This window comes from Diprion similis, chromosome 13 (genome assembly GCF_021155765.1).
Source record: "Diprion similis isolate iyDipSimi1 chromosome 13, iyDipSimi1.1, whole genome shotgun sequence".
In the NCBI taxonomy this organism is placed as follows: domain Eukaryota; kingdom Metazoa; phylum Arthropoda; class Insecta; order Hymenoptera; family Diprionidae; genus Diprion; species Diprion similis.
This window is the reverse complement of record NC_060117.1, coordinates 2,049,457-2,067,027: the sequence shown is the minus strand read 5'-3', so window position 1 is coordinate 2,067,027 and position 17,571 is coordinate 2,049,457. Positions and strand designations below refer to the sequence as shown.

The 17,571-nt window shown below is 37.1% G+C and overlaps 1 protein-coding gene across 2 annotated transcripts in view; it reads left to right on the top strand.

Moving 5' to 3' along the window:
• Positions 1-17,571, top strand: part of LOC124414020 (DNA-directed RNA polymerases I, II, and III subunit RPABC3) — a 50,332-nt gene that overhangs the window by 7,611 nt on the left and 25,150 nt on the right. Inside the window, exons 1-3 of one of the 2 annotated variants that reach the window (XM_046894877.1) lie at positions 7,176-7,197; positions 11,161-11,244; positions 14,790-14,970. In XM_046894877.1, the coding sequence (XP_046750833.1) occupies positions 7,191-7,197; positions 11,161-11,244; positions 14,790-14,970 (272 nt within the window). In that variant the 5' untranslated portion in view covers positions 7,176-7,190. Of the gene's footprint in view, positions 1-7,175; positions 7,198-11,160; positions 11,245-14,789; positions 14,971-17,571 lie in introns of those variants that run through there. The other variant, XM_046894876.1, reaches the window with a different exon arrangement.

Genomic DNA, 17,571 nt, shown 5'->3' with positions numbered 1-17,571 from the left:
TTACACTCGTAAATTCCACAAGATTATTCTGAAGACGTTCTCGGAAACCGATTTTACATATTTTTTGCGGACAGTTTTGGGCAACAGAAAATTGTAAAATGTAATGCGTATTGCACAAAAGACGTATAATTGAAATGAAGAAAATTCTCTATAAACGACTCGCGGGCATTTAATTTTTCTCTTGTTTTTCGCTCAAGACGACGTTCGTTGTTAGACGTCTCTTTATTCCATAAATTCCACGATATCATGTTCTGACTTCGTCTCTCTCGTTCTCTAAAATTCGATTTTACAAACTTCGCGGGCAGTTCCGCGCAACTGGAAATTGTAATATAAAATGCTTGTTGCAATAGAAGTTTCCTCAAATACAAGGAAATCGTAAAAAACGATTAGGCAACAGACTTTTCAATTCTTGAAAATCTAAGTAGTTCTGATGAAATTTGAAACATGTCCGGAAAAAAATTGGCCTTCCATCACGTCTCGTCGGTGATAAATTTATTATTTCTGCGAAGCTTCTTTTTTACACCTCATTTTTGTATTTTTATTTATTTATTTTTTTTATTTTTTCGGTCGTTTTTTTTTCCGTACACGTGCCTTAACCGTCATATTAACAACGAAATGAAATTCGAAAAAAAAATAACTAGAAGGTTCAGCTCGCCCCATATACATTGTCGAAATTTTAGAAAAATGTCATTTGAGGTCCTTTGCTGATGTTTGACCTCAAATAACTTTTGAAGGAGTAGACTTATCGTAAAATGACTAGAGACCTTTTTTGTAGAACGTTCAATTTCCTACAAAAACATGTTTATGAATTTTCTGTACGACGCGTCGTTATCTAGTTATAAAAATCGCAAGGATCAAGAACCATTTTTGCCATGTTATTCTTATGGAAAGTAAAAAATCGCGATGAGGCATCTCTAAATATCAATATTAAAATCTGAAATTTTTATGGTATTTCTTTTTCGTCATCTTGAACAATATTTTCAGTATACCACTAAAAAAAAAAAAAAAAATAGTCAATTTTTCTGATACAGTCTAATATATACACTGCATATATCTTGTACAATTCAACTGCTTTTGATACAATCGTGACATTGAATTATTAGTTTATATATATTGTTCGCCAATACTATACAATATATCACACATACACATATATATATACATATAAAAATCCGCACACGAAGCTTGCACCGAACAGTTTATAATAATATGTGTATAATCTTCGACGATCCTTCCTGACTCTCCAGCTCTTTTAGCTTTACGCTATACACACACGTGGGTTACGAACACCGAGCAGCACACGCGTTTCGTTAGAAGATGAAAAAAATAAAGAAATTAAAAAGAGCAGATGATGATGATGGAAGAAAAAAAAAAAAAAAGAAAAAAAAAGTAGAAGATGAAGAAGAAGAAGGAAGAAATTAAAAAAAAAAAAAAAAAACGCACACGGATAAACCGCTTCTTCGTCGTCGTCGTCGTCGTTAAAAAGTCGCTAAAAAAAGAGGAACGAAGATCGCGAGAAGCGACGACTGGACGGTATGGCAGGAGAAGGAAGAGGAGGAGGAGGAGGAGGAGGAGATTTGGCGACGGTTTTAAGGGGGTGGAGAGGAGGGGGGGGGGGGGGGGGGGGAGGAACGGCGAATCGCGATTCGCGGTTCGTAAATTGCGGATCGACCCTGCGGCGTTCCTGGTACACAGGCGTGTGTGCATGTGCCCGTGTATATATGTATATATATATATATATATATATATATATATATATGTATATGTATATTGTGTGAGAGAGAGAGAGAGGGAGGAGAGAGAGCGCGGCGTCGAGTGGAGGGGGAAGGGGAAAGAGATTCGTCGATGACGCGTTCTGTGACGAAAACCCGTCCGTGGAGCTCAAAGAGGGGGGCGCGAGGGTTTTTTCTAAACTGCGCAATATCTTACCACCGTCGTCGTTTATTACATGTATAATACATATACATATACACACACGCACACAAGTTATGCGATGCGTTGTGTGGCATAACCGAGCCTCGCCTCGCCCCCCCCCACTATAAACACATCAAACACACACGCATATATATATATATATATATATATATGTATGTATATATGTATATACCTGACAATATTATCTTCCGTGAACCGCATCGTGGAACCAACACTTCGCCGTTGATCATCGACAATGAGGATCACGACGACGATGATCAAGATCGTATAGTGATCGTGATTGTGGTGGTAGGAAGGCGACGACGAATCGCAACATCGGCGGGGAAGACCCGCTCCCACAGTTTAGAGACTATTATAACTAAAAGAGAGAGAGAGAGAGAGAGAGAGAGAGAGAGAGAGAGAGAGAGAAAGAGAGAGATTGAAAAGTAAAGAGAGAGGGAGAGAGGGAGAGAGAGAGAGAGAGAGAGGAGTGTCCAGAGGTACGACGACGACGACGACAGGCATCATCACGAAACACACCTACTCGGGATAGTGTGAATTATATTATGCGGGAATCGATGGGCCGAAACGGTTGTTGATTGTGTTTCATTTACCGGATTGTTATATGTACGACGATGTGACGGGGTTTTTTTTTTTTTTTTTTTTTTTTTTTTCCCTCACCTCATCGAGGGAAAATCTTGGATAAACGATTTTTTTTTTCTTTTTTTTTTTTTTTTTTTTGCAAATGCATAATTCTTTCACTCGTTTGTGCGCGCCAGTTTGCGAGGTTTATTGTTACACCACGATTATCTTGTATTCGTTGCATATGCGATGTGTCGTATAACGTTAATAAAGAGTACGTGATACGTTGTGCCGATTTTGAGAATTACGAGGACGACGACGACGGTGTAGTTATTTATCCTATTGTTGTTGGAAGACTTCTTGAGACACACAGTAGTAGGATGAACTCCAAACCGAGGTATGTTTGACGGGCTATTTTCTTTCTTTTTTTCTTACTTTCTTTCTTTCTATATTTCTCATTAAACGGATAAAGACAAATTTTATGAATGATTTTTAAACGGAGACGCAGTTTTGTGAAAAAAGTAAAAAAGTAAAAAAGAAAAACGTACGATTCTTACAACGCGATTTTTTTTTTTGATTTTTTTTTTTACTTATTTTGTATCAACAATCTTGGAATCAGGTCACTTCTCAGGATAACTTTTTTTTTTTTTTTTTAACTCAATTTTAAACATCTCGAACGTATCTCGGTCCAGGTAATACAGATTAAATTTAATATGGAATTAGAGAAGAAGAAGAAAAAGATGAATAAGAAGAAGAACAGGGCAAGATGATGAGAAGAAGGAAAATTGAATTTAAACCGAATCTCTCACTTTATATCTTATTTAACCTACCATAGCAATCGGTGTAGTACAATATACATACATAAATATACTGCTTACATAGTAAGGAAAATATACTTTCGATCAAGTGTATTATAAATACGGGGATGAAAAGGTGATTTTATACGTGTATATTAGGGTGGCGCCAAAAAACTGAATATTTTTTTTTTTTTCGAGTCTCGTGTGACAAAATGTTAGTTTTTGATGTCTTAAGAGCCCCCTCCAAAAGACAGTTGAAAAAAAAATTTTTAAGAGGTCGCTCCACATTTTTTAAAACGTTAGAAATCGTCAAATATCGTTTTTTTTTTTTTTCTCATTTCGTTACGGTATAATTTTATAGACAAAAAAAAAAAATAAGTTTCCGAAAGTTTCAGTTCGAAATTTGAATTTTGAAAGGTCGCTCATAATTTTTTTTCAATTTTTTGGTGCATTTCTTTAGATCTTTTCGAGCGACCTTTTAATATTCATATTAAAATTTCATAATTTTTTTTCTTTAATTTAGTAAGAAAGAATCGATAACAATACACCACGACGTGAATTAAAAATCGAACAAAATATTGAAAATATAATTTTTTTAATTTAATTTTTTGAAAATTTTTGACATTTACACAAAATTTTGAGCGACCTCTTGAAATTTTTTTTCGAGCTGTCCTTTGGAGTGGGCTCTTAAAACATCAAAAACTAACATTTTGTCACACGAGACTCAAAAAAAATGGATAGTCGGTTTTTTTTTTCTTGATGACGAGAAAAAAATTATACATGGGAATTCTTATAAATAATATACTCAATATAATTCGTTTCGACGATTCGTCTTCGGATTCTTTTATTCAAACTGCATTACATAACCCAGTAATATGTGAGTGTATGTAGGATAACATAACAAAGCCCAAACGTAATACACGTAAAACCTAAGAAGTTAAACACGTCTCACGATTAAGATCATAAGTAACATGTCGGATTGAATTACACACCGACGGGCGTCATCACAATCATCGCCGTGATCTTCATTCTATCATTCAGATGTCTCGCATCTGAAATCCGTCCCAGCAATTTAACTTCTTTCTTAGTTATTTTTTTTTTATTCATTGTTTGTTTCACTTCTCAAAAGCTATATTTTTTTATTTTCAAAAATATTCTTCTCTTCTTGACCAATAAGTTGACTGATATTAGTAGCGTTCATTCGTACATCGATTTCTGCGGTTTTCTTTCATTCATTTATAGACTATAAATCCTTATTTTTTTTTTCTTCTTCTTCTTCCACTTCTACGCGTTAGATTTTAGAATGAATTTAGAAAATAATTGGGGTTCGTCTTAAACTCGTGCAGCAGCGATTCATAAAAATTTTCTAACACTCAAGACGCGTTTCGACAAAGATTTTTTTTTTGTTGTTGTTGACGTCGGGGTACCTTCTCACGAGACACTGGATAATGTAATAAGATAAGATTACGTCTCGTGCAGATATATTTACATATGTGTGTATATATATATATATATATATATATATATATTGTTGATATTATGACACATTTCACGATACAAAATTATACGTGAGAATTATATAACAGTATATTGATATTTGTGTTTTATGAGATTTCTTTTGCTTTCCTTTTTTTTTTTTTTAACAATCATATCGATCAGGCTGATAGTAATATTATTATGTACAATAATCGTAAAAGTTGGTCGGTATAATTGAAAAACAATTTGTACATTTTTTTTTCTCGCAGCTTTTGCACACACCCCCCCCCCGCCATTAAAGACTAAAATTTATATACAACCAAATCAGCACGTGCGTATGTCAGCGTGATAGAATCGCATATATATTATTACGCGTTATCCAACATCCAGCAAAAGTGGTAATCCCCCCCCTCCCGTAATGAAATTTTCTAGATTATATACCACAGAAGAGAGGATACATAGAAATCATAGCCAGAGATTAAGGTTTAGATTTAAAATTGGAATTTATAGGATTTATAAAATCGGTTTGGTTTTTTTTTTTTTTTTTTTTTTTTTTTTCCTTTCTTATGTTGGTGAATTTGGAACGCGATTAAAATCCCTTGATCCTATTAAATCTTCCTATTTACATAGACGAAGGAGAAGAGAAATAGCGGTTAGTTGCTGCTATAGGATATTACATCATGAAACTTGTCGACGGTAACGAAATGCGGGAATTTTGTTAATATATAGGTTAGGTTTGGTCGGGCTAGCTAGGCTATCACGTCTTTCGTTTGCTGGGGCTGCACACACACACATACACACATATATACTTGCATCAGACATGTAGAACCACCACATACCTAATACTTCTCTATATTGGAAACTACGCAGAACTCGGTCCGCACGAGCGACGTGGACTATACGATGGCGACTGCGTATTATTACTATCTAATATACCGCATCAGCGTTGTTGCCAGTTGCCTGCCGCGCAAACTACATTCTGAAAACCAACCCCTTATTTACGTGGCGTGAAACGAATTGCGAAGAAACGACCTTGAAACGGTTTTCCTTTATGGCGCCATTTCGTACCCCGAAGAACTGCACCCTGACTTGATTGTAATCGTAAATAATTATTCGCAGAAAAAAAAAGAGTTTTTGCACTTCGTGATATATTGTAATTATAGACGAAGTAAAGATCATCGTATTGTGCATTAATTTTTCATCACGAATTACCGATGTTTTCGAATTACTCGAGGCTTTCAAGGAGGAAAAAATAAAACTAAATGGTTTAAATCATGTCACAGTAACAGCGCTCTGTTTGTCTGGTATATACGTGATATGATCAAGCTTTGAGATTTTCAGTTTTCACCTGCATTATTAATCAGTGTGATAAATTAAACATTTCACATTGCGGTACAGATCGCAGCGCCACGCTGCGGCCGATGTTTGGGACGATGGACTCGCTCAGCGCCATCTGGCGAGTTTGTGAAAGAATTTCAAACCATTTGTAAAGTGCTTTTTCAAACTTTCTTCGATATAATTTCAAGTGATTTTGAACTGTTTCAAATTCATCGTTATATTCTGTTAGTGTAGAGGTACTAGTGATTTCCAAAGATTTTAGGTTAGGAACGACGTAACGCGGCGTAATTGTGATTACAGAAAACACGGTGTCCCGTAAAAAACGCGTAACATATTCAAGGAAATTGAAAATAGAATATTTCTAGGATACAATACAAGTTCAAGGACTTTTTACCGACAAGCAATATTCAACTATAGGTTTCCAGGATCACTGGATACCACGAAATATGTCGCCAAGATAGCGATACCATCTGTTTACACGAATCCTCCCTTATCCAGTATTTGTTTCAACGTTCCATTGGACTGAAGAATAAAACCGAGAGAGAGAGAGAGAGAGAGATAGTCGTGGGCGAGACGTAGTCGCGACGTGAACTTCGAGACGGAAGGATAACACGGAATTATGCAGCACGCGTATAACCCAGTCTGGTGGGGTTGGCGTGAAGGAAGGGTGGTAGCTGCACAGGCGGCAGCGCCGGACGGCGCCAACTCTTCTTTTGAAGGTCAAGGTTCCCGCCCCTCGTTTCGCGCACGTCCCGGGGGCGGCGGAGCTTCGACGTGTCAGTGTCACGAGCGCACACAACCCCCGAGGCCCATCCGTACACGCATCGCTGAGGGGCGGTCGGGCCGAGAACGGCCTCGAGGGGTGGCGGCGGGGGCGGAGGCGGAGGCGGAGGACCAGCTCGGTGCCCATAGTATTTATAGAGCTGGGGTCTACGGTGCGGTCGATAGCGGCGGCGGCGGACGCTGCGCAGTTCGGAAGACTTGGTGCTCCACCACTACCACCACCACCACCACCATCACCATCGTCATCGTCATAGACTGCATCAACACCAAGGTGGTGGGCTTCTGCGCCTGCGTTTCCGTATGCACGGTAAGCCGGTACCCAGAACATCCCGTTCCTGGATGGATCCTGGGGCAAACCCGTGCCGTCAAATCTTCGAGGAAACCCAGAAGAGTAAAGAATCATCGTTTTTGTTTTTATTTCATTCAAGAGCAATGGGTCTAGGTCCTTTAATACACGGATTAATACGATATTGCGTCTCTGCGGCATCAGGTTTGGTTCATACATGACGTCATTTCGATTTTAGACCCAATCTAGTATTGGGCCGTTTCAGTAGTCTTAATGAAAATAAAATGTAAAATGTGATTCTCTACTGACAACGTCTTCAATGTATTCAATTTTCTCTTTGGTCTTTGATGTCTGCAGGAAGTTTAAATTCTACTCTATCCTTAAGCTGTTTACAGTCGAGTATGGAGTATAATTTGTTTTTGCAGTTTCTTTCAACGGCAGTCGGGGATTTCTTGGGTTCTCTTCCAATATTCTATAACGAAATAACGTTCTCAATCCGATATCATCAACGTTAAACATTACTGATTGTGGTATGCTACCAACCATCACGAGATCCTTATAATCATTTAGAGACTTTAGTGCATCCTCATCTGCTGGATTGCATATCAAAACTCACGAGTCTTCACATTTTGAAGGCAAAAGATTGCGAAAAACACTTATGTCGAATCGCATCACATAGAGGTTCACACATGTTTATTGTCTATTCCACATTCCTTGATGTTGGATGTAGCATGCTCGCAGGATAATTTACTGGTAGATTTCCTTCTGCAGATGTGGTTGCAGGACTTGATGCTGTCAGAATATTCATACATGGGGGTAGTGAGTATCCATGATGTCCAGTCGCCTGGAAATGTCCTTGAATTTTCTTTGTCCTTCAAAAGTCCTGAAGACTGTCTTTGGATTCTTATTGCTTCCTGGAAGTATTCTATTTTAAATGTCCTCGATTTTGTTACCGATTTTTTTTTACTGGATACCATGGTATGGCACAAAAGAATGACGAGGAAAATAATCGATGATCTTGAATAATCCTCGCATCGACAGGGGTAAAGACTGAAAGTGGATGAAAATTTGAACGCGATGTTTCATGAATGTCGAGGTTTTTCGATGGCCTAATTGCAAGATGCGTTTTCGTTTATCGACTATCGTAGAGTAAATAAACTGTCTAGTTTTTATGGTAACATGCAGTGATGCAGCGTAGTTACAACTCAACGTAATGATTAATGCTTTCTAATCTTCACTAATTAAGAAAAACATTTAATAGACTTTTGACACGAGTTTTATTACCGGTGTAAATCAACTTCGCGTCAATCGAGATTATTACGATATTGAAAAAGGATCGTCACCATATCTCAGTGACTTCTCATCGATGCATCATGAATATATTCCCCAGCTATTTTTGTGGTCAGTGGAATAAACAACGCGACTCAACCGCTTCTATATACAAGCATTATACATGCAGACACGTATGTGCATGAAAAGGCACCCACGTGCATCACATGAACGATTCTATGAAATGCCGCAAGGCTTGCCACACGAGGAAAAACCATTATTTTATGCAACGAAATATATCGCCAAGCATACATACAATACATGCGGATGCAGTGCTGATTCACGTTGCGGAAAAAGAGGTGAAATATCAACCATACCATAAAAAACGAAAAACAAATGCCTGCCTCATTGCCCCAGACCTGATATGTCAGAGCTAAGATCAGGAAGTTACGAAAAGTAATGATGCGGATCCAATGATTCCGATGCACCAAAAAAGGCGGATCATGGATCAGTTATGGGGGATGAAGAGGGAATGGGAATGTGTGAGGGGGAGTACGTTACTTACGCTATCCTCCCACCCCACCTCCCTCTGTTCGTCGGTCGATTCCTCCTCCTTCCCTCGCTGCACACCGCGGGTCAGGTGGAAACGGGGTGCGAGGGCACAGGGGTTGACGATGGGGGAGGTGGCGTGGCGCAGGAAAGCAGGGCTCGTCAGGGACAGGGATGAACCCTGCGAACAGTTTCGAAACAGTCTCTCATCGGAGTGGTGGTGCAACGTGCAGAGGAGAGTTGGTTATGTCAGTCATGTTACGTTACGTTACGTTACGTTATGTGTGTACATATGTACCAGACTGTAAATAAGGAGAGGTAACGCGATTCAGATTCTCAATCGGTAACGTCTCTCAGGGGCAAACTTCAATACATGCGGGGCAGGGTTGCCAATTTTTCAGGGGCAGGAAAGAAGGGATAGATAGATCATAGATCGATGGGGAGAGCAAATTTCTTCTCTGTATACGTATATCGTTGCAATACACCCTACCAAACTCCACATTATTATCGATCTTAAACGAAACGAAACGAAAGATAGAAATTATGATCGTATTAAACCAATGTCACACTGTACAAAGACCAGTGATTACACTATACACTGTGTTTCATGTTGCACTATCGATATTTTTTTTCTCGGTTCTTCTTTTAGTTGGTATACTTGCATGACAATATCATGGCAAGTCTCGTTTATCTACTAGTGGGTAGTGAATTTCAGCTAAAAAATTAACTCGAGGATCGATTGTTTTTTAGTCCGAACTGCGCCGGTTCTTAGCTCGATAATTCACGAAGAATGATCTTGATTCATGGCTGTAACGAAATTCAATTTCACCCTGAGATAGTCATGGAATGAGATTTATCATAATCGCAACTAGTCGCTTGTACCTCTGTTACTTCTGTGCCCCTGTTGTGTCGTGGTACCAGCTGGCGCAGCTTGATCCCGGATCCGATCCGATACGACATCTGTATCTAGGTGCCCAACTACCTGGACGATGTCGCAATCGATTGAAACATTCTTTCGACTCTATTCTTTTTCTTTTTTTTTTTTTTTGGTCCTTTGTTGGAATTAGTTGCGTAGAATTCTTTCGTTTGATCTCATGAAGTTAGGTTAGGTTAGGTTAGTTTAGTCTTACTCGTTTCACAAGCCAGATGACAGCTGTAATCCTCCTCTTCCTTGACTTAAGTCGTTTCAGACTATGACTTGTCCACTTTGATCATATCAAGATAAGAAAGATAAACATGTGAAGAAAATAATGAAGATCGCTTTCAATTGTTTTTGGGAACTCTTTGGTGAACATGAATCAAGGAGTCCGTTCATTCATTGATCCATTTTTCCGATAACGACGACATTCAGTCTTCATTTAAAAAAAGATCAGTCTGCTGATTTTCTTTTCTTCCTTTCCGTTAATTCGGCTGATAATAATTATGAAATTTTTATCCGGATATTCAGCACCTTTCAAAACCCTCTTGCAACTCGTTATGCTTCTTTCGAACGTTTTTCGTTGCTATTGCGTCTTGCCGGGTAGCTGCTAGAGGAAGAGATCGATGGATGGCAAAACAAATGGAGAAAAAAGTTGCGGAAGGTTGCCATAGTTGGGCGGGGTGGTGGTGGTGGTGGTGGTAGTGGTGAGGAAACGTCGAGGGATGTTTAATTTTTCTCCCACAATACCATCCCCACTTTAACCCTTTCCGTCTCCCTACTCAAGAGTTTCTTTTCTCTTCTTTATCTTCTGACGAGACGACGGCGCTCATAGTTTCAGGTTGGGGTATCACACAACCCCGTTTGTTGTCTTCTGGAGTCGGTGGTGGTGGTGGTGGTGGTGGGGGTCGTACCGTTGCGTCACAGCTGTCAAGGGCAGCGCCACCTACAGTATACCTAGAGACTGCTGTTTGCAACTACTTAGTCTTCCTCCTTTTATCTTCTTCGTCGTTTTCCAAGCAGTAGAAGATCAATTGCAGCGCAAGTCGAGTCGCTTTTTCTCCTCGCCCTTCGTTCCCGCGTCCTGATTTCCGATTCCTTCGCTCTTCTGCAGTCCGATTTGTGCAGAAAATTCTTATCTCATCCGGGATAAAAGACTTCGAAAAATTCTACCCTTCAATTCACCCTCGCTATTTAACTTACAGTTTCATTTTTCTTTTATTCATTCAACCATGTTTTTCTCGTTTCAGTTACCAGACTGCACTGCGAATCCGAGTCTTTCAAGATGGACCTTATACTGGACATCAACAGTTGGCTGTACCCGATGGAATTGGGTGAGTAGGGTGTGTGTATGAGTCTAGCCGAATGTGTGCTGCGCGTAGCTTAATTCAATTTTCATTCATTCGAATCCAATAAAGAACTGCTCATTCCTGATCGGATATAACGACGTTGATATTACGCAACGTATACTGTAATCCTGCAGCTTCGACTCATCAACCCTCTTTTCTTTCTCCGTCCATTCTTGTTTTTTTTTGCTAATACAGTCTCTGTGTAAAGTCGAAAAATTTTGTCATCTTTTTGATGATACGTTGGAACGTATCATCTCTTCGTTTGAAGATCCTGTCCAAAAAGAATGAATTACGGACTTTGAATATCGATTAACATCATCATCATTATTCCGGAAAAAAGCCTTCCTTGAATCTGTTTACTGTTATTAGAGGAAAAAACAAAAATCACTATCATACAATTTCTGAATGACATTCAAAAAGTTGATTTCTCGAAATACACGAGTTGGTACGAGAATTTGAGGAAATCCTAAGTCTGTGAAGAAGTGATTTTTCGTAAACACTCATCGATACTCACCATAACCTTACTAAATCATCCAGTTTCCAAAAGCTTGGAAAAATCGTACGATTACCAACGATCTCAAAAAAATTCCGATCCAAATTTTAATCGTTAGTTATCTACACTAGACACCCTTTCCTCCTCCTCCTCATCATCGTCATCGTCATCATCGTCGCCATATTTACTCTCCCCACGTACATACATACCGATTATGATATACCTGAGGCAGTATAAACTGTAATGGTGGTGGTGGTGGTGGTGGTGGTGGTGGTGTATCAGTAGTAGCAACCGTGGTGGGCTAGGCCGACGACGATGGTGAAGCCGAGGCAGGCTGGCAGGCTGGCCGGCAGGCCTGCGTGCTGTATTGACGTGCGGGCTGCGAGGCTTGCGCGGCATGACGCAATCCCTCCTCACCCTCCCCTCCCGCCCCCAACCTCTTCTCCTGCCGCCATTTTTCCTCCTCCTACCTCCCACCTCCCACCTCCTGCCTCCGACCTCCCCCCTCACCGCCTCTTGCTCTCGCTCTCCCCGCCACGCGCCGCTGCCACCCCCGAGCCGGCAACTCCGTCGCCCCGCTTCCTCGTCGCCCCATCAAGTTCAATGCCAAGGTCATACCGCTGCGCTCAGACCAACGTCGAGTGCTGGCTCGGACGCCATCGGCGCAGCTTCGCTCGTCGCTGCTGTTGCTGTTGCTGCTACTGCTGCTGCTGCTGCTGCTGATATTCATCGTTGCTGGTTGGTTTTTCTACCCCACCCTTGCGCTGCTGTTGCTGTTGCTGTTGCTGTTGCTGTTGCTGTTGCTGTTGCTGGTGACGATTTTTTGTGCTCCGAATTTCGCGTCCATTGGGTTCTCACGTATTGTGTGCTCTTATAATACCTACTGCGATTCTGCTGTTACTCTGCTGTTGTTGCTGTTGCTGTACCTGAGAAATCACCTGCAAGAAGAAAATACACCGTTGCAACGTACTTTCTTATATATACATATATATATATATATACATATATTTATATTTCTGTTTGTTTAATTTAATCGTTTTTATGCCTCTTGAGTTATTATTTTTTCTGTCTTTGTTTCATTATTTTTCGTCTATGTCTCTTGATATACTTGTATATCTAATGACTATATGTGCGTAGTAGTAGCAGTATATAGTCTGTAATTATTGATGTATCGTATATTCTAAGCATTCCTGTTTGAGGTTCGTTTGGACGTCTGGTAGGACGATGATGGTTGGATATATAATTGGAAATTGATTCATTGATTGATAGAATGTCTCGAGGCTTTTCGAGGTTTATGGTTGAAATTTTTTTAATTCAGGGTGTAAAAATCAATACAATTGATTTCAGAATGTTGAGATGAAAATTTTAAATCGATAATTCGAAGTTGAAAATTCAATTTTTTTTACTCATCAAAATCGAAAACCACAAATTTTTTGAAATTTCCCGAATACTTCAAACGTTTATAACATTCGCTGTTGAAAGTTAATGTATACGTGTAATTAAAAGTCGATTGAAAATTGTATTATATTCCGCGTGTACGTTTAAAATTTCTTTTTCTTTTTTTTTATTTTATTCTAGAAAATTATTCAGATTTTTTCTTTGCTTTTCTTTCTTTCTTTTTCTTTTTTTTTTTTTTGTACTTTGTTCCATTTTTTTTACCACAATAAATTATACGCTTCTTCTCACGATCTTCATTTGTTTCATCAAGATCACGACTCATGTCTCGGTTATTATTATTATTATTGTAATTATTTTAATTATTATTGCCCGTAATCTCTTCCCGTTCGCATCTCGTTCCCGTTTTATCGAACATCGTGCGAAACGCGAACCACACCTACGTCCGTACTCGCGGTGAAAGAATAGATAATAAATATGTGGAAGAGAAGAAAAGTAAAAAAAAAAAAAAGACAGGAATGTCGAAAGGAACTTTAAAAAAAAAAAACAAAAAAAAACAATAACGGCGATGATGATGATGAAAAAAAACTGCACTGTGCCGGTTCTCTCGTCGAGTTTTTTTTTTTTTTTTTTTTTTACTTCGTTTTTTCTTCACTTCTTTCAATATCTTTTTCGTTATTTTTCCCTTCTTCTTCTTCTTCTTCTTCTTTTCGTTTTTCATTTTTTTTTTTTTTTTCTACATTTCACTTGATCCTCTTGTACAGGCACATCGTCGAGAAAGTGAAGAGGAGACGAAGAGAAAAAAGAAAGCAATAAACAAAAAAAAAAAGAAAAACACACACACACACACACACAAGCACAACGCTTATCTGTTTCATTTTAAATGGCCTCCAAAAATTTTGTCAAAAAGAAAAAAGAAAAACGAAAGAAAAAAAAAAAAATCAAATTTCTTCCGCACCACCGACACTCAATCCGATTAATCCAGACCTATATAAATATATGTATATAATATCACATGCAATCCGTGATGCGGAAATAAAAATTTCCCATAATCATATTCACAGTGTCAGTGTGCGACTGTTTGTTTACATAGTACATGTATATTTATATATATATATATATATATATATATATATATATATATGTATTTACACATTGTACATACGTTGATCAATTATTGGCAAATTCTCATCGACGCCCGACGACCCGCCCTTATTTCTGTTGTAGATAATATTATCTCTATATCGCACGCGATCACCATATGGATTGAATACAGTAAAACGCGTGTTTCACATTCTCAAAATTTTCTTCGTTTCTCATTATTTATTTTTTTCTTTCATTTTCTATTTCCATTTTTTTTTTTTTTTTTTTTTTGGTTACACGAAATTTGAATTCTTGCAGAAAATCGTTCGTGCTTCAGGGTTTCGAGTCAAAGTTTGGAAACGTTTTGTGTTTTGTTTTTTCTTTTTTTTTTTTTACTTTTTTTTTGTTTTTTTTTCAATATTCTTACCCCCTCGATTTTTTTAATTTTTGCTCCACGGTATCTCGCGGAGTTAGGAATAACGATGTATAGGAGAAAAAAATGTAAGCATTTTGATTTTTCGTTCTGTTTTATATGCGACCCATGTTTTTTTAACTTCAGGTGCGAAGTTTCGTCTGGTGCTCGCGACTACCTTGCGGGAAGACGGTTATCCGGACGGTGGCGAATGGAACGCGATCGAACAGGAAGGCGGCTCGAGGGCTGACAGTTTTGAATACGTTATGTCGGGTAAAGTTTATCGCATCGAGGGAGACGAGGCCAGCAATGAACCCAGCAGCAGACTGTGAGTAAAACGTACACGCTATTATTGTTATTATTTCATTACTAAAGTTTTTCTCTATTATATACTTTTAACTTTCATTCGTAAACAGAGGGTGAAAAGGTTGATCTTAAATCTAATATGTATATAGAATTTTTATTATGTTGGTACGCGTGTGCGTTGAAATTGTGTGAAATTCATACTCGAAGTTAACTTGACGAAAGTCTGAAGTATCGAAACGAAAAATCTACGACGATGAAAGAAATTGGAGAAGTAATCCAAAAACATTTTTAAAAAAAATCCTTTTTTTTTTTTTTTTTTTTTTTTTGGCAGAAGGGGGAAAGACAGAAATAAAAATGAAGCAATGAAACGGATTTTTTTGATAATCATTTCCGTGAATTTATTTATATATAGCTTTAATATTGAAAGAAATTAAAGGAAAAGAAAAAAAAGAAGAAAAAAAAACGTACGAATATGAGAAAAATCCGTTTTAAGGATTTTTTGTAATCAGGTTTTCAAAATTCATAAATGAATCGTACGAATAAACAAATGAAATTCATTTAAATCCATTTTATATAACTTTCTATAACTTTACAGTTGCATGGTAACGTGAATATTGTATATTATCGTAGTTATCATCCCGAATTTTGATTTCTTTTTTTTTTTTTTTTTGTTTTTTCTTCTACTTTTTTTTTCATCGCAAACAGGACTTGAACCGGAAATAGGATTATATTAAGAAAGACTTCATTGAAAAAAGAAGTCATAATCAAAGGCACGTTAACGAATATCTTTGGAAAAGTTAATTATGGAAAAAAAAAATTTTTTATAATCATTTTGTATACATATTGTATATATATATATATATATATATATACAAACAGAAATCGATATAATGCAATGTATGAATGCATGTACCGTATAATTTATAAGATAAAATTGATAAAAACCTGACTGATAAAAGTCGAAGAAGATAAGAATTACGTAGGTGTTACATACGATATGTACATTAGGGTGGCGCAAAACAACCGACAATTTTTTTTTTTTTTTTCTTCGAGTCTCGTGTGACAGAATGTTAGTTTTTCATGTTTTAGAGCCCACTCCAAAGGACAGTTCAAATAAAAAAAAATTTAAGAGGTCGCTCCAAATTTTTAAAAATGTCTAAAATCGTCAAAAAATTAAATAAAAAAAATTATATTTTCAGTATTTTGTTTGATTTTTAATTCATGTCGTGGTGTATTGTTATCGATTCTTACTTACTGAATTAAAGAAAAAAAATTTATGAAATTTTAATATGAATATTAAAAGGTCGCTCGAAAAGATCTAAAGAAATGCACCAAAAAATTGAAAAAAAATTATCAGCGACCTTTCAAAATTCAAATTTTGAACCGAAACTTTCGGAAACTTATTTTTTTTTTTTTGTCTATAAAATTACACCGTAAAGAGAAAAAAAATTAAACAAAAAAAAAAAAATAAAAATCGATTTTTGACGATTTCTGACGTTTTAAAAAATGTGGAGCGACCTCTTAAAAATTTTTTTTTTAACTTTCCTTTGGAGTCTTTAGGAGCCTTTGGGCTCTTAAACATCAAAAACTAACATTTTGTCACACGAGACTAAAAAAAAAAAGAATAGACGGTTTTTTTGCGCCACCCTAATATACATATACATATAAATAACGTTATGAAATACATACTGCAACAGATTTTCACCATCCCAAGCACTCTTTAAAAGAATTCGACGAGCGAAATTTCCATGCACCGGTCTCATTTAACGACGATTCCACGAATAATAAATAATGAAATTGCAATATATGAAGAAGAAGAAGAAGAAAAAAAAAAAAAAAACATACATATGTACATATCGATTGCATACTTTTGAAAACGAGTCGTGATAATTCGAAAAATCCTGCTCAAAATTAGAAGGAAATTACACGTTGTGCATATTTTTTCTCGTTCACATCGTGGTACAAAAAAAAATTTTTTCATTTACATTTTACCGTTGTTGTAGTAGTTTTTTTTTTTTTTTTTTTTTCTTTCTTCTCCTTCTTTCCTGTTTCGTGTATTGCTAGAGAGAGAGAGAGAGAGAACAAAAAAAAAATATGAAAAAAAAAGAAAAAAAACAGGAACAAGAACATAAAATCACGTCAGCGGCTGCAGTTGATGCAGCAGTTGCAACGACGCAATAAATACGACATTGCTTACGTGTGTCGCATACGCACTTAAATTTTGTATCACTGGAACGCGGTCCTTCGCTCTTTTTTTTTTTTGTTGGTTACTGGTTTTTTTTCTTTTTTTTCTTTCTTTCTTTCTTTTTTTTTTTTATCGTTTTGTTAATCAACAATCTCTTCTACAGGTTAGAATTGTTTTCGACTTTTCGTTATTTCTTTTTATTTTATTTTTTTCCTCATCATCTTTTCTCGGCTTTCATTGTTGAATATATACGCACAATAAATAATTTTTTATACGAATTGCGGCAACCTTTGGATGATCGATCGGTTGGCACAGAAAAGTAACGAGATGACGACACGCGTGTTTAATTGAAAATTCTTGAATATTGTTATAATTTTTGTTCCATGATTTATTAATATTTAAATTTAATTTTCTAACCGCGATTTAAACAGGAAATAA